Consider the following 26,268-nt stretch of genomic DNA (forward strand, 5'->3'; position numbering starts at 1 on the left):
ACAGTTTTCACTTCATCGCTTTATAAAACACAACGTTTCTATTACTGTTGTGTACCCAGTCCTTAATGATGATAATTTGTTCTCATGTCAGACTGGCGGAAATATGAACTTGTTTATTTTGACACCTGTATTCCCACCCCCCCTCTCTCTCTCTCTTTCTCTCCGTGTGTGTATGTATGTGTGTGTGTGTGTGTGTGTGTGTGTGTGTGTGTGTGTGTGTGTGTGTGTGTGTGTGTGTGTGTGCGTGGGTGCGTGCATATCTGTTCGTGTCGCCTGTGCAGCCCATTTAATGCGTGAAATTGTATGTCATTACTTGTGTATTATAGTCATTTATGGTATGTTGTCTTGCTAATGTCTTCTTTTATGTGGGTGTTTTCTTCTGTAGTGAGTTTATACAATAGGCCATGACTGGATTTCAGTATTTCAATTAGGGGCACTCTGACTGTAGGAGGATACAAGAGACAAAATTTCTAGTTGGTGACATGAATGGAAACTAGCTCTAAATGTAATAAAAAATCATGTTAATGGGGATGAATAGGAAAAACAAACCCTAATGTTCGGATACGGGATTGGTAGTGTTCTGCTTGACACAGTTACGTCATTCAATTATGAGGGTGTAACGATGCAAATGGATATGAAATCGAGCGAGTATGTAAGAACTGTGGGAGGGAATGTGAATGATCGACTTCGGTTTACCCGGAGAGTTTTGTGAAAATCTGCTTCAACTGTAAAGGAGACTTCTTGTAGGACGCAAGCACGACCTGTTCTAAAGGAAGAGATAAGTAATTCAGATGTGGGCTTCTGGATTTGTTAAGCGTAGGTTCGGACAACACGCAAATACGAAGGCTATTCAGAAAGTAGGGAACGTTTTGGCAATAAAAAAATTAAGTACAATAAATACATTATATCATATACATCTGAAAGAGCGACTGACATACTACTTCCCCGCATAGTCACTAAACACATTGAGGCACTTATCGTATACGTGGACAAGATTTGAAAGACCTTCGTCATAAAATTCTGCAGCCTGAGACTTCAGCCAGTGAGTCACGCCCCCCTGGAGGTCTGCGTCGTCATCAAAGCGCTGCGTTGCGAGCCAGCTATTCATCTTGGAAAACAAGTGGAAGTCGCTTGGTGCAGGATCGGGGCTGTAGGGCGGGTGAGGGAATATTTCCCATTTGAATGAATTAAGGAGTTCTTTAGTGCGGATTGCCGTCTGCTGTCGCGCATTGTAGTGCAAAAACAAAATTTTGGACTTCAGCTTTCCTCGGCGTTTGTTTTGAACTGCTCTTCTAAGGCTGTGCAAAGTTTGACAGTTAACGGGCAGAATTTATGGGTGCTCCACGTTCGAGAAAATCAATAAGAAGCACACCTTGCCTATCCCAAAACACTGTCGCCATCAACTTCCTTGCTGCCAAGGTTTGCAAACATTTTCTTGGTTTTTGGGGGGACCTTTTGTGCCCCCACTCTGTAGAGGGTAATTTTGTCTCGCAATTGACGTGTTTCACCCAAGTCTCGTCACCGGTTACGGATGTCAACATTACCCCCATTCGCTGATCCTTATGGTGCTCTGTAAGCATTTTGGGCACTCGTCTTGCCTAACTTTTCAGCGACAATTTCAAACAACAAAATCCGTGAAACTTGTGGAAAAGAAAGCGAAAGCTCCGTCATTGTGAAGCGACGGTTTTCACGCATCGTTCCGTCAAACTTTAGCGACCAGATCGTCAGTCGCAGTGCTCGGGCGTCCACTCTTCCCTTCATCATGGACGTTGGTTCGGCCATTTTTACGTCGAATCCACCATTTCCCGGCGAAATATTCACTCATTTCACTTCGCACAGTTCACGATAAATTTCTATAAGTTTAACGTTTTTGCTAACAAAAACCGTACCACAGACCTCACCTCAAAACTGGCGGGATTTTCGATTGCAACCCAATTTCATATTCGAATATCGAAAAAACCAGACGTGCAGAGTCGTTCCCGCGGTCACGGATGGATCCCAGCTGAGCTGCCGAGCACGCACGTACCAAAATATACGCGATGGACGCGCGCCTAGCGGTGTCAGACGGTAACGTTGGCTACTTTCTGAATAGCCCTAGTATTAAGGTGATGCTTCGGCAAGTGAAATGGGAATTCCAGTAGAGAAGGCGACGTTCTTTTCGAGAAACACTATTGAGAAAAGGCATTTCAAGATGACTGAAGAACGATTCTACCGCCGCCATGAGAAAAAAGGTTCAAATGTGTATGAATTCCTAAGGGACCAAACTGCTGAAGCGATCGGTGCCTATACCTACACACTACTTAAACTAACTTACGCTAAGGACAACACACACACCGATTCTCGAGGGAGAACTCGAACCTCCGGCGGGAGGGGCCGCGCAAATCGAAACATGGCGCCTCTAACTGAGTGGCCACTCCAAGAGACATTTGGCGTAAGGATCGCGAAGATACGAAAAATTAAGGCTTATAGTGTGGCATACAGATTTCTTTTTCCCTCGTTCCGTTTGAGAGTGGAACAGGAAAGGAACTGAACAGCAGTGGTACAGGGCACGCTCCGCAGCGTGGCTTGTGTAGTATCTACGAGACTTATTCGGAAAGTAAGGTCCGATCGGTCGGAAAATGGAAATCACTGTGAAAATCAAAAATGTTTTATTTATAACAGTTAGCTACTTGTGTACATAGTCCCGCTCCGAATTAGACATCTGTCGCAGCGTTGTGCCAACTTTCCAATACCCTCGTCATAGAAGGAAGACGCCTGTGCTTCCTGCCAGTTCTCTATGCTGGTGTACACCTGGTTTTCTGCAACAGAACGTTCTCTTCATAGGCAGCGGTTTATGTGAGCAGAGTTGAAACTTAGGTAGAATCAATTAGGAGCTCTATCGTGGGTGATCAAATACTTCCCACCGAAAACGATGAAGGAGCATTTTCATTGGTTCTCCTGAGTGTGGCCGACAATTGTCATGCAGAAGCAAACGTATGGCAGCTATGTTCTGTGGGCTGCATGACATTAGGCGAAAACTCACACCAGGCCCTCATACTGTGCGGTCACTGTGCGCTGGACACACTGGAAAGAGCGACGTGTCGCTATCGACGGGCATAGCAGAGTCTCTGCCCAACACATCTGTGCAAAGCCTCATCGGATTTTCACTATGGTTTCCATTTCGCACCCCATCAGGCTTTGCTTTCCGAATAGCGCTCGTAAGTAGATGAAGATGTAGATGAGGAGCAGCGTCCTTGTCCGGCTTCCAAGCTGAGTTCGATTCGACCGCAGCCTGGTCAGTCACTACTGCTGCAGAAGCTAAAAACCCTATGTACTACATTTCGTGCGTTGTATACTCTCAAACCACCTAGAAATGTAGTCGATACACCCAGTAAGTAAAATGTCAGTTTCTACCATTATTGGCGTTGCAGTTGTAATGACGATCAATGTACTTGGTGCTGTCGACAACAAAGGGCGGGCTGTTAAACGAGCAAAGTGGAAAGGGGCGGTGCTGCTGTTGTAAATCGTCGGCGTCGTACTCGACGTGCGGAGTTCTGCCGCCGGGAGGGCAGACGCAGCGAGACCAGCCGGCGAGTGTCGCAGAGGCCGGCTGTCTGCACGCACACCGCGGGGCTCTGGTGACGCTCTTTGCGAGCGGACTGACGGACAGCGGCCGAATGAGTTTACACGCAGCGCGCGACGCGACGTCGCAACACTGCGGCGATAACGCCCCGCCTCCCACACACTGGTCTGTGAGGCGAGCGGTCGCCCCATCCCCACACAGCCGTAACCGTGTAGCACCTTGCAGGCTGCGCTCGATTAAATAACATCAAATTTACTGAAGGAGAAATGTTAGAAATATGTCGGAATTCGTCAGGTAATACTCGCTCTGAAAGCCTGGCACTCACTTACTACGTCTCTGCAGTGAGGTGACAAAAGTCATGGGATATCTGCTCCTAATATCGTGTCGGACCTCCTTTCTACATCTACATTTATACTCCGCAAGCCACCCAACGGTGTGTGGCAGAGGGCACCTTACGTGCCACCTCCCTTTCCTGTTCCAGTCGCGTATGGTTCGTGGGAAGAACGACTGCCGGAAAGCCTCCGTGCACGCTCGAACCTCTCTAACTTTACATCCGTGATCTCCTCGGGAGGTATAAGTAGGGGGAAGCTATATTCTATACCTCATCCAGAAACGCACCCTCTCGAAACCTGCACAGCAACACCGGGGTCCAGAGCGTCTCTCTTGCAGTGTCGGCCACTTGAGTTTGCTAAACATCTCCGCAACGCTGTCACGCTTACCAAATAACCCTGTGGCGAAACGCGCCGCTCTACTTTGGACCTTCTCTACCTTCTCTACCAACCCGGATACTCAAGTATAGGTCGAACGAGTGTTTTGTAAGCCACCTCCTTTGTTGATGGACTACATTTTCTAAGGGCTCTCCCAATGAATCTCAACCTGGCACCCGCCTTACCAACACTTAATTTTATATGTTCATCCCACTTCAAATCTTCCGCACGCATACCCCCTGATATTTTACAGAAGTAACTGCTACCAGTCTTTGTTCTGGTATCATATAATAATGCAATAAAAGATCCTTCTTTCTATGTATTCGCACCACATTACATTTGTCTCTGTTAAGGGTCAGTTGCCACTCCCTGCACTAAGTGCCTATCTGCTGCATTTCTTCCTGCATTTCGCTGTAATTTTATAATGCTGCAATTTCTCTGTATACTACAGCATCATCCGCAAAAAGCCGCATGGAACTTCCGACACTATCTACTTTTGTCACGCGTAGCGCAGCAAATCGCCATGTCACGGACTCAGCAAGCCGTTAGAAATCCCCTGCAGAAATATTAAGCCACGTTTCCTCAAAAACCGTCCATAATGAAGGAACAGTTGTCCGTGAACTTAACTCTCGATTACGTCTCATAAATGTTCGATGTGATTCATGTCGGGTGATCTGAGTGGTCAAGTCATTCGCTCCAATTCTCCAGAATGTTCTTCAAACCAATCGCCAACAATTGTGGCCCGATAAGATGAAGTCCATAAATGGCTGCAATGGTCTCTGAGGAGCCGAACTTAACCGTTTGCAGTCAATGATCGGTTCAGTTGCACCAGAGCAACCAATCCATACCATGTAAACACAGCCCGCGCTGTTATGGAACCACCACCAGCTTACACAATGCCTTGTTGACAACTTTGCTCCATGGCCTCTTGGGAGCTTCGCCACACTCGAACCCTACCATCAGCTCTCACCAGCCGAAATCGAAACTTACATGATCAGACCACGGTTTTACAGTAGTCTAGAGTCCAACAGATATGGTCACAATCCCAAGAGAGCCGCTACAGGCCATGTCGTACTGTTAGCAAAGGTACTCAGTTAACGACAAATTACACCGCACTGTCCCAACGAATCCGTTAGTCATACTTCCCATATTGATTTCTGCTGTTCGTTCACGCAGTGTTGCTTGTCTGTTAGCCCTGAAAATTCCACGCAAACGCCGCTACTGTCGATCGTTAAGTGGACGCCGTCGTCGATTGCGTTGTCTGTGGTGAGAACGAATGCCTGAAATTTGATACTTTCGACACTCTCATCACACCGTGGATCTCGGAATATTGAATTCCCCAACGATATCCGAAACGGAATGTCCAATGCCTATACGACGTTCTCTGTCTAAGTCACCGCTGGACGATGATCTGTAACCAAGTGGGAGAGAGCTGCTCTTCCGTCTTCCGAGTAGGTTTCTCTACGATGTCGTCCGGTCATCGCCGAAGTCGATACCTTCACCTGTGGCGCTGGTGGATCTCGCGCAAGTGGCGAATCTCTAAGGCACTCTTTAACTTTGGGCCTGTGATGCTTTTGTCCTGTCTCTGTGTTGTTCGGATGACTCAGTACCTCTGTTCCTGTTACCATCGATGTCTGTTAATTCCCTTCGTGGTGCCATAATCACGTCGGAAACCTTTTCAAGTGAATCACCTGAGTACACACGACAGCTCTTCTACTGCACTGCCCAGTTATACCTTTCTTTACGCGGGCACTGCCGCCATCCGTATATGTGCAAATCGCAATCCCACGACGCCTCTCACCTCAGTGTAATCTGCGCTTAAGTTAAAGAGTGGATGTCCTCTGTGCAGGACTGCTATATCCTCAATAACTTGAAAAATAATGTCTCATTCTGTTGGAAGGGCTTAATGTTGGTTTACACGCTTCAGGAGGCGAACGAGGTGGCGCAGTGCTTACCACACTGGACTCTCATTCTGGAGGACGACGGTTCGAGTCCGTGTCCGGCCACACACATTTAGGTTTCGCGTGATTTCTGTAAATCACTCCAGGCAAATCCCAGGCTGGTTTCTTTGAAAGGGCATATACTATTTCCTACCCCGTCCTTGAAACAACCCGAGCTTGTGCTACGTCTGTAGTGACGTGCTCGTCGAAGGGAAGGAAAACCCTAATTCTGCTTCCCTTTTACGCTGCAAGGAAACTACAGATTCAGAAGGCAATAATTCGATCAAAAAGGATTACTAAAATGAATTTCAAATGGGTGATTGTAGGATAAGAACGCGATTACACTGTAAGAACTTAATCATTAGCGAACTGAAGTGCAAGTGTTAAAATATTGGTAACGACGAAACATAGTCAAACGCAACAGAACGACGATAAGGCAGAATTATCTGCGAATATGAGGTGTGGGGAAATAAGAGGAGTAATTTTTCAGTTTCGAATAAACTCTTCTTGTTAAAGAAAGCCGGCCGGAGTGCCCGAGCGGTTCTAGGCGCTTCAGTCTGGAACCGCGCGACCGCTACTGTCGCAGGTACGAGTCCTGCCTCGGGCATGGATGTGTGTGATGTCCTTGGGTTAGTTTTTTTAAAGAAAGCTGTTACTTAAAAGCGAAAGGGAAGCTCTGAAGCCACGTTGAAAAGAGACTCATACTTAAAAGTCAATCCCCTGAACTGCAGAATGAACATTTGGCGATTCGAACAGTTACTAATACGAAAGTAAAATGATTCTGTTGGACAAGAATAGAAAACAACAAAAATACAGCGCTAAGTTCACAGAACGGCTCATTTATAGGTTAATCAGAGGTGTATTAGTTAGTGGTAACATGCAGTGGTGAAATGTAGATAGATATTGAAGGAATATCTGGACCGACATATATGATTGTTAAACGTAGTTTCGGAACGTGTACGTTAGGAGTGGAAACTCGGAGAGTTTAACATCTCGTCGAGGTCTTCTGTGACAGAGCACAAGTCCGGAATGAGCGAGGTGGGAAGGAAATCAAATGTGTCCGTTCCAAAGGAACTGTTCTGCACTCACCTAAGCGATTTATGGAAACGGGGGAGAACTTAAATCTGCAAATTCGATATGGCATTCAAAGGCCACAGTAAACCAAATATTGAACAATGCAGGTAACAGTGGGAAGAACTAGATGACACAGCAACAGAAGACGAGAGAGAAAGAGAGTTCGAGGTCCTGATACGGAAAAGGAAAAAAACGATGTGATTTGGTTTGAGCCGAACTTTGAAACAGGACGCGCCCAGGTTCCCAGGTTCGATTCCCGGCGGGGTGAGGGATTTTCTCTGCCTCGTGATGACTGGGTGTTGTGTGATGTCCTTAGGTTAGTTAGGTTTAAGTAGTTCTAAGTTCTAGGGAACTGATGACAATAGATGTTAAGTCACATAGTGCTCAGAGCCATTTTTTTTTTTGAAACAGCAGGTAGCAAATAAAAATTCCTGATTCAGTGGCTAATTAGCCGTCGAATCACTTTGCTCTTCGGATTTGTCAGGGCGCTGCTAGAGAAAGCGGAAGAACAAAAGTGCGAGAGCCAGTGAAGACACCTAAAGCTGATAGGTTATTAATCAGAGGAGGAGTATAACTTCAAATTGAATATACAGTGAACGAAGGTTTGATTATCTTGAAAAACGTGTAAAGCATCTGAGAAACAATCCTGACATTAAATTAGGTAGGCAGAGTAACTACTGTATCAGCGTGGAATTTGTAGCATAAAAAAACTTTCAGAAATGTAAATTAGAAACGATATTTACTACTTCGACAAATACGTTGTGATCAGATAGCGTTGATTTAAAATACCTGCAGAAACTAGACGGAATCTAATGCAAAAGCAAGAAAATATTAAAACCGTTTTTGTATTCTAGTTTATCATCACTGTAACATAAACGACGAGGCTCCTTTGAAGTAAGTGTTAGATATCAATAGGGTGGTTCACCTATGTAGCCGATAGTTTGGTAGAATTACGTAGCAAGAAAGTCACCAAAAAATAAAGAAAGCAAATGGTGAAAGTACGAAAAAACACAGACAATTTTGACACTCATCCATATATTATAAGAGAGACAAAGGCAGCATCAGTACCGTAGGAAATCTAGTGAAGGTCTTACGTACGTGAGCCGACGCAAAGAGGGCATAAACATCTGGCACATCTTGAGATAGACTTTTCCAGAAAAGTATGTTTCCCAACAAGTAAGAAGTTTTCAATACGTATTCTTTGAGCCAACCACTAAACAGAAATGGAAATGTGGAAAACAAGTATACACGATATTAAGCAGTTAAAGGCAGCGGTAAATCAAGGGAAACGACGGTGTCCTATATCGACGTGAGTGAGTGGATCACACGTCACTAAATACGTCTCGTGCGATACGCTCTTGCCACACCCTCCATCACGTCACCATCAGGAACCCTTTTTCTGTTCTTGCTCCCAAGGTATACACGTAAATACAATGCATTACATATTTCTCAGTAAACAGGTTTACAATATTGTCTCGTATGTGGAAAATGTGCTACGGCTTTGATCATTCACAGTATACATTTGTACTACCTAAGCGCCCGCTGCTTCACTCTCGTAGATTGCATGGTCCGCACAGATATCATTGGTTACCCTTAATAGATTTTTTATTTTGTTCACAAACGGCAACATCTACTAGACTTTTCACACTAATAAAGGCCATCGAATTATGATCTTTTCAGAATTTACTTCTTACCAAAAAGCTATTCCAGTGGGTGGAGTCCAAGGTTTTGTTAATCGCACCTTTGGGTTCTTATGGTGATATTTCTTTAGAAACTTTCATCTTCTACGACATTTTCCTTTACAGCTATCCGACAATTGAAATACCATATTTCATATATTTAGCCCTATAAATCTTTTCATGTAATGAAATTTATTATTAATAAAAGATTTCATACCCTATTTTACCTCCGTAGGGGTTCAATTTCCAGTAACAATGAAACATGTATGGTTTTATTTCTAACAGTGAAGCTGTGTCTCTTCGAAATATTAGTCCTTGTAGTTTATCCTGCATCATAGCATGATGAGAATGTCAGATATCTTCAAACAGTTTCTATTTATTTCCTCCAGTTCTTACTTCGTGAGTAGTGTAATGAGCCTGTGTACCAACGAATTCAGTTGTTAGGGGCTGGACAAAGTGTTTTTCAGTTTTGAAATCTCCACTAGTATACTAATGAAACCAGGACATGAAATGCAGGCTTCCAGCATATTATGCTGGGAACCTTGGATGTACTACGGGGTCATCCTAAACTGCACATGTACAGTTTCGGAGATTTTTCATCGATATTTTCTATTTTTGCATAAAGGATCCATGGTCTTCAGTGGCTTATAATAATTACTGGTATCGTCTGTGGTCGAAATTCGACCAGTTGCATCAGCGGATACTGATCTGTGAAAACAAAAGTCACGTATCTTAAAGCATCAGAAATTTTAGCCACAGAACTGATCCGTGACAAATGCTACTTTGCAGCTACCTGTATTCTTGAAATAACTCATTGATTTCTCTTTAACTATTCGACCATTTGAAAGGAGTCACTGATACACTGCATTTTGTGTTCATGACGGAAAATTAACTTTTCTCTTATGACCACTCAATGTAAATACCGTTGTATTGCATAAAGTCACATCGGACGCGAAATTACTTGCATTACAAAATCTGCACTGTAAATTCATAAAATCACAATAGAGTTGTCAAAATTAGTTGAAATTAATTTCAGTGTACATTTAAATGTATCTTCCAGAACGACAATAGAATTATCGTTATCTACATCTGCATTATTTGTATTAGTTTCTCTTCACAAATACTGTGTCTCTCTAGTTCTTCGTCTTTCAGTCCGAATGTTAATGTTCTTCTTTCTGGCACAGGCTATAATAAATATAGTTTACTTATAATAAGAGACGGTGTAGCTACTGAATATGAAGACAGTCAAAGTTAGGTACACTGTAAATTTTGTGGTGATCGCGACAAACGAACACAGAGCTAGTTCCGTTTACTCTCAGACCAAAGTAAGTGAACGTTTTCCGCAATTGACAACTTCAACGACGTAGCAGTTGCGGCATTGTAGCTGTCTGGTACGTGTGTATTACTGCAAATGAACTATCTGCGACGTTGAAACATGAACATCCCTAGAATGCAACTTCACGAAACGTTGTTACACTCCTGTGTTGTTTCTACCATAGCACGCGATCACTGCGCGTGGTAGAAGTTGGTAGCGATGTCAGAGACCAAAGAAAACTTTTCTCATGTGTGTGTCTACTTCCTCTAATATGTACTATGTACATACATGACTTTTTTTTTCTTTTGTGCACATCTACGGCAAAGTACCTTTCGAATTATGTAATTACGTGACTAAATTTAAAAATCGATAGTCGAATCATTGTTCCTCATATATTAATATTATAATCGTTAAATAAAAAAGATGCATTATCATGATGAGTGTCCACGTAGCCATTAGTTTCCCTGTGCAAAAATTGTGTTGCTCGAGCTCTGCGTCTCTCACTCTGACCCGTCGGCATTCTCCTTATAGGCATACCCTAAAACAAATATAGTTTCCGGATAGTAAGTCGAAGTCAGAAGTCGTAGTTATTCAAAATGAAGATATTATAAACTAGGAACTTACTTGAAATGGCCACGCATATACTGCTACAGAAAAGTAAGCGAAATAACTACGCCAGCATACCACCTCTTTTCGACCGTGTCCGTAACAAGCGATCTACAATCCAGTGAAAACCGTGATACCAACTTTCCCGTAGAGCTTGGATTTTTACAAATGACCGTTAATGCGAAGTGAGGGAAGGCAATGTGAATTTGCTTCGGTGCTGGTCATCAGTTTCCGTGTCGTCCTAAACTGCGGGGTCGCCTTCCGGTGGACCAAAGTAAGAAGCGAGGAGGCGGCGGAGAAATGTGCTGACTGTCTTAATGCGCTCATCCGCTGTGGCTGCCGCTTAATGAGTGACGCCGGGCTGCATCCGCCGCTTCTCGTTGCAGACTTCGCGAGCGCGAGCGTCAGCAGCTTCCAGGAGGAGGCGGCGCGCTTCGCGGGGGGCGCCACGCCCCCGCCGCCCCCGCAGCCGGGCCGCGACTCGCCCGCCAGCGGCCAGCCCGAGAACTACTACGCTGCCACGGACATCGTCAAGGTGAGCGCCTCCCACTCTCTGCACTGGCTCCACTTAGAGCAGTGTTGTGGTACACGAAAGAGACCTATCGATCCCAGCCGCGGTATGGTACATTTCGTAACCGTACACGGACCTTATCCCACGCACTTAAACCGCGTGATCCCGAGACAGACACCTACATGCACATGCGGGGAAGAAGGTTCCCCTGAACACACTGTCTTTTACTGCCGGCAATACGCGAACAATAGACATACACTACACTTAGACTACACAGATACAGACATAGATACATATGAAGCAATAAGAGACGAAGAACAATGGGCACAATGAAACACACTGACAAACAGTATTTCAAAAACAACACATGAAGAGAGCATGCGGACACGACATTACAGACATGCCTGTGTGCAGCGTAACAACAATCTCCAGAGGGTGGACAGCAATACCCAAAGTGACAGCGAAAATAGTGACAATGAGGGGGAACAGGAGGAGGAAGCTGAGATGTGCCAACAAATCACCAAATGCTGTACACGGCTGGGCACGTAAAGTAGTTAATACATAAGATTAGTAATAAATAGGATAAACAACATTATTTCTCTAGTAATAACCATTTGAATGTGTGTGTGTGTGTGTGTGTGTGTGTGTGTGTGTGTGTGTGTGTGTGTGTGTGTGTCCGTGTGTTTGTGTGACTGGCGGTCAACGGCTCGAAGAAACCATTCCGAGGTATTCACTATCAGTCACATTTGGTGATGGTACTATCAAATCTCTCCTCTATTCTATCTTCTTTTTATATTCTTCTTGAAATACAACAACTTTTTATTTATATTTCAGCCTTAAATATCTCAGTATGGTAATATCAGTTTTTATGTGGTGACGTACTCACACAATTCGAAAACGTTATTAGCCTGTGGTTGCGTGAGTATCATCCGGTTCGCTGGGTTGGTACATGAATAATACTGGCACGTTACATTAAACATTGCTCGGTAGACTAGATCTCACTATCAGCGAAATTATTTCTGAATAATGAGGTAAAGGAAGAGTACTACGGAATAAAATACATCCTTGGACTAGATGCAGATGAGAATCTTTGGTATGCTTCGTTGCAATCCTTAGCACAATGTCCTCCAGTCAGCAACTACAAGTGTATCTATTTAACAGAATGTATCAGCACTATTGTCAATTACAAAGAAATTTAATTCATATTAAAAAATGCCTTAATGGGCTTCTAACCCGCAGGCTTCAGTTTAATTAGGCAAAAGTAATCAATCGAAAAGGGCTAAAAATTATATTGTGATTCATTAAATACTCGTATCTGTACTAGACAAGCTGAAATGTTCAGCCTCTTTAACGGAAGTCTTGTTAATATCAATGAAATTTTGTTTTTGTTCCGTAGGTATATGTAGCACAATGACCTAAGTCCAGTGTCAACTTTATTTGCGTACTGATTTTTAAGTTGTCGTTGGGTAAATGTGAATTTCGTGTGACTAGGGCCTCCAGTTGGGAAGACTGTTCGGGAGGTGCAACTCTTTCGATTTGACGCTACTGCAGCGACTTGCGCGTCGATGGGCATGAAATGATGATGCTTAGGACAACACAACAGCCAATCCATGAGGGGAGAAAATCCCTAACCCAGCTGGGAATCGAACCCGGGCCCTTAGGATTGACATTCTGTCGCTCCGACCACTCAGCTACCAGGGGCGGACTGTGGTAGGGTGAGTCTTTCTTTCAGTTGTGCGAGGTCGAAAACAGTACTGTGGTAACGTGCATCTTTATGGAAGATACACAGCGAAAATAATTTCATCGTACGAAAGTGGAGATCAGGAAAAAAATCTCCTCTTTGGCTTACAAAAGATTAAAGAGCTGGGTGGCCTAAATTAAACGAGACTTCGCTTGTGTTGAAAATAATCTAGTGAAAGACTTACCAGAAGAAAACCAGAGTTACAAATGTACAGAACACAAAGCATGATGTTTGGTGATCTTCGATCAAAGGTGTACGAAATACTTGAAGCTGTAGGCGTTTCAGAAGCACCAGATCACAATTTCCATGAAGAAATGACAGCACGAAACCTATATGCAATATGCGTTCCGCTTTGTTGAAAGCTGACCAAAAGCAAATGCGAATACTAATTCCTAAAATAAATTTGGCCGTTAATCAAAATCCAACACATGCTGTGCCCAGATTTGCGACTACAAATTTATTGTGGATAGACCAATTCAGGTCAAGAGATGAACGGTTTTGAAACTGTGGGGTCTTGGCCACTCGTCTTGTACTGGATCCTGCATTCTCAGAATGCTATAAAATTCAAGCAAATAACATTAGTAGTGTGGTGTCACCGCCAGACACCACACTTGCTAGGTGGTAGCCTTTAAATCGGCCGCGGTCTGGTAGTATACGTCGGACCCGCGTGTCGCCACTATCAGTCATTGCAGACAGAGCGCCGCCACACAGCAGGTCTAGAGAGACTCCCTAGCACTCGCCCCAGTTGTACAGCCGACTTTTCTAGCGATGGTTCACTGACTTCTACGCTCTCATTTGCCGAGACGATAGTTAGCATAGCATTCAGCTACGTTATTTGCTACGACCTAGCAAGGCGCCATTATCAGTTACCATTGATATTGTGAAATATGTACCGACCAGAGCGCCGTTCACCATTAATGGATTAAAGTTAAGTATTCCACCAGCTACGTCCGTTTTTCTCAATTCTAACTCCCTTGTCATGTTCCAGACCTCACGCCAGCCTGCGTGAGCTTAGACACGTGCATTTCGGCCTCCTTTTTGTAACCCTGTGTTGGCTCTCCTGCCAACCACAACAAGTAGTTGTACTTCAATAAAGCAGGTTGACAATACTTAACTTGAATGTACAAAGCTGTCGCAAGCGGTGGGCGACATGCAACATAAATCCCAGTCCTTGCTATACACAATGATCAAACAAGCAATGCATATGGATGACTACAGTCTGATATCGTAGCACTCACTGCTAGGCCGTGCTAATACTCCCCTAATGTCCGGCCAAGGCTGACAGCAGCGAGACTTATATTTACTTCGGCTAGAGGCCGCCCCCCTCCCCCCTGTTGTGGTTAGCGCGCTATTGGCCGACGTCGCCTCACCACCTTCTCTGGTCTTGCGTTCTTCTTCTTCGTTCCGGCGCTTGAGGTTACAGCAGAACAGAAACTGCTGGCTGAAAGCCAGTGACTGTACCTCAGAATAGGCGAGGTCGATTTATTCTACCAAAATGGCTGTGTCCAGCACTTTAAGAAATGTACTCATTACCTTGCAAATGGTGAATTAATGACTGGCAAGTAGTGCTCTGCACCTAAGCACTGGAAAAAAAATACAGCAGAAGGGGGAGTGGCTAGAAAAATTCTCATCAGAAGAATATGCGTACCCAAAAAACTGCTTTAATAATGGGAAAACGGAGAGTTACGAAATACGAATTGTTGCTACATAAAATCTACTCTCCTGATCGGCACTGTGTGTCTTGAAACTTGTCTAAAGTCTTAAACACTACCCAGCGAGGGTGTTGCGGTGACTGGACTTCCTGTTGTGCATGCCTTTCAGAATTGCACCTCACGGAAGATGTTTTGGATCAAGTTCATTGATGTGAAAATGGACCATTTTGATAAATCCGTTCGATTTTTATCGAAAAACACAGCATTCTTCTGTAAGAGCGCAAACTTTTTCTAATCATATACAGTAGGTTTGACAATACATATTACAGGTTTCTAGACTCTGTAAAGAGTACTCGGTACATAACGTTTCGAAACGGAATGCATCTCCAGAAATGTACCGTTTGGGTATGACATATGTTTGAAGATCAGATCTTTTTCAAAGTTCCCACTTCACGTCAGGATAGGTAATGGTACAGCAGCACAAGGAATACATCGTGAACATTTTCCGGCTCGCCTCTGTCCATCACATACCATTTTCGTCTAGCTGTAACAATGCCTGCTAGAAACTGGGCCATTCGCAGCCAGAAGCGTTGATCGTGGCGCTCCACGGACGAGAACCAGGGTCCGTGGATCGTATGTGTGTGAAAGCAGACAAGCACATTGTGCAGGTTCACGCAGCTCACAGTTCGCTGTCCCCATAGTGTGCATACCGTGAAGGGGGATATTTAGACTGTCATCAAACCTCAAAACTTATTTTACATACAAATGGTACATTTCTGGATAAGATTTAGCTGCTCTGAGCACTATGGAACTTAACATCTGAGGTCATCAGTCCCCTAAACTTAGAACTATTTAAACCTAACTAACCAAAGGACATCAGACATATCCATGCCCGAGGCAGGATTCGAACCTGGGACTGTAGCAGCAGCACAGTTCCAGACTGAAGCGCGTAGAACCACTCGGCCACAACGGCCGGCTAATGAGGTTTCACTGTCGATATTTTGTGCACTAAATGCCCTCTATAACTACTAGAAGCCTGTAGTAGGAATTGGAATTGTGAAAGACACTGTGTATTAGGCCACAACACGTGTCTTGTCAGTGACAGTGATTGATCTTCCTGTTTTGATATTCATATGTAAAACAAGGACATTCAATATGGGGAATTATTTAGCAGGAAGTGAAAGAACGTAACTGTATAGTTTCCAGTTTGCACTATTTTCATTTCAGTATTGTCGGTAGTTGTTAGTTGGCAAGTGGATTGTGTTTCTGCAATGGAAGTAGTTTATTTTTGACGTACTTGTAGTATCCCCATCGTAGTCAAAGTTTTCACAGTCGTGTTGAGAAGAAATCTACGTTTTAGTCATTTATTTTTTCAATGTCTGCTGTCCTGATATGCAGTGTAATGCCCCCGCCATAGTACAATTGACACGTCGCTACAGGAATCAAAATGGAACAGTGCAGTTGAGATGGTCTGCGCTACTTTGTTCCGGCTCTGCTAGCGACCTGCTGCTGTACTGTGCTGCGAGCATTCCAATTCGAATGAGACATTTACCTGACTAACAAACGGACAAGCAAATATTACTTAACTTTGTTTTTGAGATGCTGAGTAAGATTTCGTGACTAACCCCAGTGTTTCATATGCTGAAACCTGAAGAATGGGGACTGTTGAATATTCCACTTCAGGTGACACATTCCCCCTGTTTTTGAGTATACAAGTGGCCCCCTCAATTTTGGGGCTGATACAGCCTGTCGCGAATTCCTCACCTGTGCTAACATTTCATCTCACACTGTAGCAACTGCAATCCACGTCCTCAATCATATGTCGGATGAATCCCAATCTCTGTCTTTCTCTTCAGCAGCCTTTACAGTCCTCTCGTACCATGGGACTTATTCCGTGATGTCTCGACAGATGTCCTGCCATCCTATCCCTTCCTCTTGTCACATGTTTCGTACATTCCTTTCCTCGACGAGTCTACAAAGAATCTGCTGATTCTTTACATTAACAGCCAACCTAATTTTCAACATTTTATATAGCACCACATCTCAACTGCTTGTGTCTTCTTCTTTTCCGGTTTTTCCACAGCCCATTTTTCAGTACCAGTCAATACAGTGCTCCAGACGTACATTCTCAGAAATTTCTCCCTCAAATTAAGGACTATGTTTGATACTAACAGATTCCTCTTCGCCAGGAATGCACTTTTTGCCACTGCTAGTCTGATTTCCATGTTCTCCTTCCTCTGTCCGTGATTGACTATTTTGCTGCCGAGGTAGTAGAATTCCTTAACTTCATCTATTTCAAGACCGTTAATCATGATGGTAAGTTTCTCACTGTTCTAATTTCTGCCACTTCACATTACTTTCGTGTTTCTTCGATTTACTCTCAGTCCATATTCTGTACTCATTAGACTGTTCATTCAGCACATCACATAATTTTTCTTCACTGCCACTCTGGGTAGCAATGTCATCAGCGAATCGTATCATCGATATCCTTTCACCCTCAATTTTAATTCCACTCCTGAACCTTCCTTTTACTTTCACAATTGCTTCTTCTATGTACAGATTGAACTGTAGAGGTGAAAGATTACATCCCTGTCTTATACCCTTTTTAATCGAAACACTTCATTGTCGGTCATCCACTCTTATTATTCCCTCCTGGCTCTTGTACACATTGTACATTCCCCATCTCTCCCTATAGCTTACCCCTTACCCCTATTTTCCTCAGCACTTCGAACATCTTGCACCATTTTACATTGTCGAACTTTTTTCCAGGTCGACAAATTCTATGAACGTGCCTTGATTTTTCTTTAGTTTTGCTTCCATTATCAACCGGAACGGCAGAATTGCCTCTCATGTGTCTGTACCCTTCCCGAAGACAAATTGATCGTCATCTAACAGATCCTAAGTCTTCTTTTCCGTTCTTCTGTTCATCATTCTTGTCAGCAATTTGGACGCATGTGCTGTTAAGCCGGTTGCGCGATAATTCTCACATGTGTCATCTTTTGAAATCTTCGAAATTGTGTGGATGATGTTTCTGCAGAAGCCTCATGGCACATAGCCAATGTCGTAAATTCTACACACCAATGTGAGTAACATTTTGTCGGCATTTCCCCCGCAGTGCGCTGCGCGCCAGGTGAACCCTCCGCGACGTGCAGTGAGTGTGGCGTGCTGTCTGTTTGCAGGGCGGCCGCTGCGAGCAGCACCTGCGGCCGGGCTGCTTCACGACGCTGCGGCTGCCGGGGGCCGAGCCGCCCGCGGACGGCCTCCACCTGCTGGAGTACCCCAGGCACCGCCTGCGGCTCGTCGAGAAGATCGGCGAGGGCAGCTTCGGCATGGTGAGTACGGCCGCTTCACATTCCCCTGTCTCCTCTAACCTTCATTCTGCGTGAAACGTTCGCGTATTAACAGAAAGAAGAGCGTCTGTGCTGTGACTGTAAGTGGGGAACAAGGAATGTCAGCAGGCGAGAGTGGACAAGAACCGTGTTCCACAAGTAAAGGCTGACAAACAATAATGCTATACAACAGTGAATGATATAGAGCAGCCACAGACGTTTCTTTAGCTTTGGATGACACCGAGGTTGCTGTGCCGTCAAGCAGAACCTCTTGGCTACTCCAGTTCCAGATTGGGGTGGAAATCCTGATGGTGACGAAATGGATGGTGTGGCCTCACGGTATCAGTGGTCCTAGACGAGACTCCTAGGGCATAGCGTGATTGGCATGGGGCCGTCATGCAGGTATTTGGTGTGGGGATGCCTGCTGTTGCTGTCACCGCAGAGGCAGCTTTTTGCAAGGGCTGCACCTGCGCTGTCCAACTCGAAAACAATGTGCCTGCACTAAGAACGGCGTTGCTATGTTACCGCAGAGAAAGCTACTTGCAAGCGCCACGCCTGTGCTGACCAAATCAACAGCATCTTTCCTAAGACCGGCGTTGCTATGTTACCGCTGAGGCAGCTACTTGCACTGGCTGTTCATGTGCTCTCCAACTCGACAACAATGTGCCTGCACTAAGAACAGCATTGCGACGTTACTGCAGAGGCAACTATTTGCAAGGGTCGCACTTGCGCTGTCCGCCTCGAGAACATTGTGCCTGCACTGAGAACGGTGTTCTATGTTACTGCAGAGGCAGCTACTTGCAACAACCACGCCTGCGCTGTCTAATTCGCGAGCAGTGTGCCTGCGCTAAGATTGGCTGGCTGCGGACTGTCTAATACATGACCTGCAATAGCGTCGTGGCCGGCACCATTCACGGGACCACACTCTGGACATGGGGAACTGCAAGGTGTGGTCTGCAGAAAGCAAGCAACCGTCTGAGACGCTACGGCTCCTCGTGACTTAGACGCTACTCGTTTGTAAGTACTTTGTGACACTTCCATATGAAACTACCCCAAATGACGTTATTGCCGAGGGTGAGAAAGTGCATCTCACGGTGGCAGTAGTTGACGCCGTTACCATTCTCTACCCACACGTTGCAAAGTTGTAATCGGTACTCACTTCGAATCTTCATGCAGTGGTGTTTCTTCCTGCAGTCAGCAGCCTGTAGTCGCCGCATCGTACATCACTCGTCTTTGACGCTACAATGATCATTACAGAGGATGTGAAAGAGGCAGTTTGTAATGCTCTGACTAGCTGTAGACGATGCCAAGAACTTTTTAAATTGGGTTTGACAGCAAAAACTATTGAAGTTTGACAGCAAAAACTATTGAAACCATTCACAACGAATTGGCAACGTATTTCAGGTGACTTTAACAGGACACAAAACAAATCTTCTAGTCCTGTCGCACACAATAACAATTCATATACACTAATCTGCCTTGTTTTTAAATGTGCGCCCTCTACTGACTCGTCAGCAGCCTTTTGTATATCTTCGTGTACCAGGGTTTCTGTTTGTTTTCGTCCAAGCCAACGAGAGGCCAGGAAGGCCACTTTTCGTTGCAACATGATGGACTGCCTGATAACGCATTGTCACATTTGTCAGAGTCTCACAACACGTAAACCGCGTATATGTGGTTAGAAGACGTTGTTCACAATACGGAATCTTAAAGAGGTTTACCCCTGTGCCAATGTAGGTGTAGTTAGTCATGCATGTGACAGCTTGTCTCTGTGTATACACCTATCTTGAAAAGTGGGTCTTTGGCCTTTAGATCATTTAACGAAGGTTCTGTTGTTATGAAGTCAGTTACTGCCAATTGAATGGACTCATTGCCAAATTCTTAATGGAAGTGGTTTGCTGGTTCTTCCTCTGACCCATTATGAAGTCTCAAGTTTACAAGTCCGTATGTAAGAGCGCTCATCTAGTGTATTGTTGAGCAGACATGGATGAAAGAAAGGCACACGGTGAAACCTGGCACTAGGACGTAGCCAACATGTCGCCGAAGAACAAAGTACTCCACATAAGTATCACTATCAACAGCATGACGCACCCGCTCTCCATGAATTACTACGTAGAGTTTTGGAATCTCAACCAGGATAATGGCGTAAAGAATATTCTTTGGAAAAATCATGGTGCCCCATCTTGCTTACCAAATACCAGTAATGTTCCTTCTACCACCAGAACTGGAATCAGCTAGTTGCTGGTCGAGCAGCAGAGCACAGTATCATACATAATTTCTCAGTGGCTACAGCAAATCCCGTTATTCTCTGGAACTGGATGGAGCTGGAGAAATGAACGGGTACTTCATTTCTCCCGCTTAATTTCATCTCTGCAGTACAAGTACTTTTCTCCCCACCTGTACCCAAAGCAGTATTGTACGTCGTTCACTCACGAGACATCATTGCTACAACGAGGGACTCAGCTGAGTGGTGTCACTGCCCACTGCTTTCCTACTACTAGGTACGGTTTCTGCTCAGAATGGAATATCCTGCTCTTTGACAGAGCAGTTGCATGAGACACATTATAACAGATATAATATTTATATTCTGCAAATTATTTGAGTACCTGTCTACAACTGTAATTGATGAGTAGGTGAGTGTAATAACCGATTAAAAATTATCTACGTTGTACAAACGACAGTAAAACATTTTAGTCTGATGTCATTGCCCCTTTTTTATTTAGTGATTACTCAGTTGTAAACACTGATGAGCCAAAACATCGTGACCACTGTCTCGCGGATGACTGAATGCTGCCTGGTGACGATGTGAGCAGGTGATGCGAAAAGGAAAGAACAGAAGTGGAGTGAAGACGAATGACGTGTCTTGCTAGCGACAAATGGCGAAATCCACTGACTAAGCAACTATTGTATGAATCCGCCATGTCTGTTCCTCCGGAGATGTCCGAAAAAGTGGACACCACACACGCATGTAATTGATTTACCTCGATGGGCAATGAATCCAAAACCTTCGGTGGGGATGTACATTTTCTTTCGACCTCCAGTGGGAATCTAAAATTAGCGAGCGTAGAGAACATGAAAGGAGACTGAGGACAGGTAAAGTTAACGCGCTTGCCTGACAAACAGCACATCCTGGGTTCGAGTCTCGGTTTGGCACAAATTTTCACTCGACGCCGCTGCTTCGGCATAAATTCCCGATGCAGCTGATAGTATTAGTGCCTTCCTTTTCTTTTTCTTTCTCCCACCGCTCCACCTTAAATTTACATAACGAACAACTATGACGTTGCCTACCGACTGGGAACGGGCGGCTGTTAGTGTGCTGGAGTCGCGAGTGAGTGTGGAAACTGTGAAGACACGAGTAAGCGACAAAGTACTGGACATCCACTCCACGCCTCATCACATTACGTCGAGTTTGGAGGCATGTCCTCTCAGTAAAATAGGGTAGGTCGTGACCTGTGCAAGTCTGACGGCAGAGTACAATGCTGTTGAAGAAACACGTGTTTCGGAGTTCACCTTCCAGTACACACTGTTGTACACAGGGCGCCACAGTAGATCCGCACTTGTTCCCATGTTGACGGAAAGACACCGTCTTTTGTGAGTGCAGAGAACACAGGATCATTGCAAGAGAGTGTGGGTAAATGGAAATGTGTCGCATGGTCGGATTGGTCATGTTTCATCTTCAACAGGTCGATGCTCATGTCTGCACGCACCGTCATCCACGCAAACATGTGGCATCATGCCACGGCGATCCAGGGGGGGGGGGCAGAATTGTGCTATGGGGCACATTCATCTGGGTTCTCATTAGGCCACACGTCTAGTTCTGTAGGACCAAATTGAGGATCAAATCTCCAAGGTCATGGAACGTGTCAGTACATGAAATTACGACATGAAAGTAATAACAGATAAAATAAAATGTTTATGAATAAAAAACTTCAAACCATAAGTTTAAGTAAACGCAGTTAACAATATAACAAAGGAATCAGCTTAATTTATCAAGCAACTCCTCAACGGAAGAGAAGGAGTGAATCATGAGGAAAGTGTTCGGTTTCGATTTGAAAGCGCTTGGGTTACTGCATTCAAGGCATCGTGATTACTGTGGACTACGTGAACTTTATTTGCTGATCAACTGCATCCCTTCATTTTTGACGCCTTGCGTGACAGTAGCGGAATATTCCTGCAGCGTAACTGACTTTATTATGGGGCCAGAATCTGCCGTAGTGGTCTGAGGAACATGACAGTGATCAAATTAGCATGACCGAAAGTGATGGAACCGATTTGGGCGGATTTCGTGAACCAGGTCCACGCCCACAATCCACCTGCCAGTAACGTATGATCGGTGTGTAAAACCTTGACGGGATGTTTTTCGGACGCAGCCTCGCCACATATGCAAATCAGTAATTAAAGTACGATTTAATCGAAATAAATAACTTACGACGCTACATCGACATCATACTGCGCGAGCCACGTTAGGTATGTGGCGGAGGTTACTTCTGGTACCACTATCTGACTACCCCTACCACATTCCACTAACTAATGGCGCATGGGAACAGTGATTGTCAGTTAGCCTCTGTATTGGCTCTAATTCAGCAAATTTTCTCTTCATCGTCATTACCACAAGATATATGTTGGAAGAAGTAATGTCTCGAAATTTCAACAGCAAACCTTTCAGTAATGTACAACGCCTCCCTTTAAAATTTGTCAGCTGGCCGGTGTGGCCGTGCTGTTCTAGGCGCTTCAGTCTGGAACCGCGTGACCGCTACGGTTGCAGGTTCGAATTCTGCCTAGGGCATGGATGTGTGTGATGTCCTTAGGTTAGTTAGGTTTAAGTAGTTCTAAGTTCTAGGGGACTGATCAACATAGATATTAAGTCCCATAGTGCTCAGAGCCATTAGAACTATTTTTGGTTGTAGGCGCTTCAGTCTGGAACCGCGCGAGTGCTAAGGTTGAAGGTTCGAATCCTGCCTCGGGCATGGGTGTGTGTGATGTCCTTGGGTTAGTTAGGTTTAAGTAATTCTAAGTTCTAGGGGGCTGGTGACCTCGGATGTTAAGTCCCATAGTGCTCAGAGCCATTTGAAGCTTTTTTAATTTTTGTCAGCGGTGTTTGCTGAGCGCCTCAATAACGCTCTCGCGCTGGCTAAACAATCCCGTGACAAAACGCGCCGCTCTTCGTAGGATCTTCTCTACCTCTTCTATCTTTCATCCCTTGTAAGGATCCTATATTGGTGAACAATATTCAAGAATCGGTAGAACGAGTGTCTTATAAATAACTTCATTTATGGATGAGTTACATTTCCTTGAGATTGCTCCTACTGATATCGGTCTGGAATTTGCTTTTCCTACTGTTGGTATTATATGGTCATCTCATTTACAGTCGCTCCAGTGACTTACTCCTCGATCGTTTACAATCGGTACTGCTTCCATTAGTTTGTCGTTGTAGTGTGGTTGGACAGAAATAGCTTTCTTTTCCTGCCTGTGCGTAATATGTTATGTTTATTTACATTAGGGTCAAACGTCAGATCCTGCTCTATTCAACAATTATCTGTACGTTCCTTCTCGAGGTCGTTACTGTCTTTTGGCGTTGCAAATTTCCTGCAGACAACCATATCATTTCAGAACATAGAGAGCACCCAGCTCTTTCAACTAGTTCATTTACATTTATTATGAAAAATAACTAGCCCACCAGACGTCCTTGGGATACTCCGTTTTTGTTCCGTTAAGAGCGACGTGTTGAGGTTCCATTTGCAAGGAAGACTTAAATCCAGTCGCAAATCTGGTCCGATACTATATAAACTCGTACTTTTTTCATGAACTAGCAGTGTGGGATAGCGTCAAATGCCTTACTGAAGTCAAGGACCACGGCATCAACCTGAGCACCGTTGCCTTTAACGCTATGGTTCTCATTCAGGAACAAAGTGAGCCCAGTTTCGGAAGATCTTTTCTTTGTGGAATCCGTGTCGATTTTTGTAGACGAGATTTTCGTTCTCCAGAAACGTCATAATTCTTGAGCATAATGCATGTTCCATAAATCTACAATAGATTTATGTGAACGATATAGGTCTATAACTGTGTGCATCTGTCCTATGCCCCTTCTTTAAAACAGGAATTCTTGCTTTTTCTTTCCCAGTCGCTAGCTACCTTTTATTGCTCCAGCGATCTACGATAAACTCCTGCTCGAGTTGAAAATATGATGATACTAGTAATTGTCGGTAGATAGCTGAAGCAGTCTTGTTGTTCTCTTAATTTTATTTCAGATCATGTAGCGTTGGAAAATGTAGGGGAATTGAGAAGGCTCATGCACTGGCCGAAGCCCACTAAAAGACTCGCACCCCAGGGAGAGGTTCTCGGAAAGGCCGCCAGGGATGGTGCGAGGGATCCTGTCCCACTGGACAGTGGATATAACTGTGCAAGAGTGCCACAGAAAGACGGGCCATTGTGTAGAGAAGCAGAAAGCGTCTCCCGCAGAGTAACGCATGGTGAAAACGTTGTACAGACCAGGAAACTGAGTGATAATTTACGTGTTTTAGTTGGAACGCTCCTTTATATGGGAAATGGCGATAGCTGGCAGAAAAGCGCAGAATACTAAAGATAAACGTCTCAGTGATGGGGAACACTTGGTTCTGCGCCGTTCTCACTTTGCAGAAACAATGTTTATCTGATCTGAATCCTGCCGCTAATGGCTAACATAAACAAAACGTGCTTCTCCTTTACAGTCTCCCTTACTGAACGGTGTTTCTTGTTTTGGAAATTTTGTGGCAGGTATCTGAACTTAATTGAGTGGTTATCAATTTCAGTAGAGGCGCTAAAGGCCTCACGGACATCCGATTACAGCTGCCATAGTTATCATGTTTATTTGCATCATGTTGATGACTGTGGGTACTTATGTCGTGTCATTCTGTCTTTGCGTTATTGTGGATGATCACTGAAATTAGTGCAAGAGGTCGAACTGGCCAGCTGACCATCGCACAACTGTCTCTTGAGTGTGACAAGGAGAAGCATGACAAGGACCGACTGCAGAAGACAATGTCATATGCGTTCATTCTGTGGTAGGCTACGAAACTGAAAATTCCTGGCAGATTAAAACTGTGTGCCGAACCGAGACCCGAATGCGGGACCTCTGCCTTTCGCGAGCGAGAGCTCTACCAACTGTGCTACCCGAGCACGACTCACGATCCGTCCTCACACCTTTACTTCCGCCAGTACCTCGTCTCCTACCTTCCAAACTTCACAGATCTTCGGTAGCTCAGTTCGTAGAGCTATTGCTCGGGAAGGGCAAAGGTTCCGAGTTCGAGTCTCAGTGCGGCACACAGCTTAATCTGCCAGACAGATTCATATTAGTGCACACCCAGCTGCAGAGTGAAAATTTCATTCTAGGGTGTGAAATCGTTTCAGATAAAACCTGTAACATTATCGCACAAGAGGGCTACCCGAAGGAAACTAACTTCGCCTGTAATTCAATTGTGAATGATCTACTGCCTAGGCATATGAAGTGGCGTATCAGATCACAGTTACTTCAAGTACCAACTAATGTTCTTGCGCATTCGAATGCGGCTATTTCCATAAATAATATTTATGCTCGTATGGATGCGGGTGAACCAGCCTCGTATACCAAAATCGCTTACGCACCCCTGTGTGGTGCCCATAGACTCAGAGGTAAGCCGGTTTGAATCCTGGTGGTGGATGAAATTGTCACTGCAAGTATTTGACCGTCAAGGACAGGAGATGTGCTGGTGTTAAGTTTCTGATCACCAGCCTTTGTGGCAGTGTCCTGGATTAAATGCAAAACGTCTCCACGGTGTCTGATGAAGTGAGGCATCTGGCACTATGGGTAGTGATCTGCCCATTAGATGGGGACTTCAGGTCAGTGCATTCCTCGGTGCTACTCGAGATGCCAGCACTGGGCTACAACCTCTCCCTCCCTCTCACTCATAACAACACAAACCCTGTACTACACCCTCTGAGCACCCATCACTGTCATCCACACAACACAGATACACACCTGGCACTTTCTAACAGGTCGGAGGAAGACGACAGCGGACCAGCTCACTGAGATCTTGCCACAAGCAGCGGTGAGGGTCTCCTGCATCTGCTGCCCTGCAGTCACGCTTTGAGTGTGGGGCCACTCTGACTTCGGTTGCAGGTGACTGACCCGGTGTGATCT

At 44.7% G+C, this 26,268-nt stretch overlaps 1 protein-coding gene across 1 annotated transcript in view; it reads left to right on the plus strand.

Annotated features, from left to right (window-relative positions):
- LOC126267934 (epithelial discoidin domain-containing receptor 1-like) overlaps positions 1 to 26,268 on the plus strand; it is a 439,627-nt gene that overhangs the window by 365,241 nt on the left and 48,118 nt on the right. Inside the window, exons 11-12 of the mRNA XM_049973245.1 lie at positions 11,270 to 11,418; positions 17,967 to 18,119. Coding sequence (XP_049829202.1) covers positions 11,270 to 11,418; positions 17,967 to 18,119 — 302 coding nt within the window. The remainder of the gene's footprint in view (positions 1 to 11,269; positions 11,419 to 17,966; positions 18,120 to 26,268) is intronic.

The sequence above is a fragment of the Schistocerca gregaria genome, chromosome 4 (genome assembly GCF_023897955.1).
Source record: "Schistocerca gregaria isolate iqSchGreg1 chromosome 4, iqSchGreg1.2, whole genome shotgun sequence".
In the NCBI taxonomy this organism is placed as follows: Eukaryota; Metazoa; Arthropoda; class Insecta; order Orthoptera; family Acrididae; genus Schistocerca; species Schistocerca gregaria.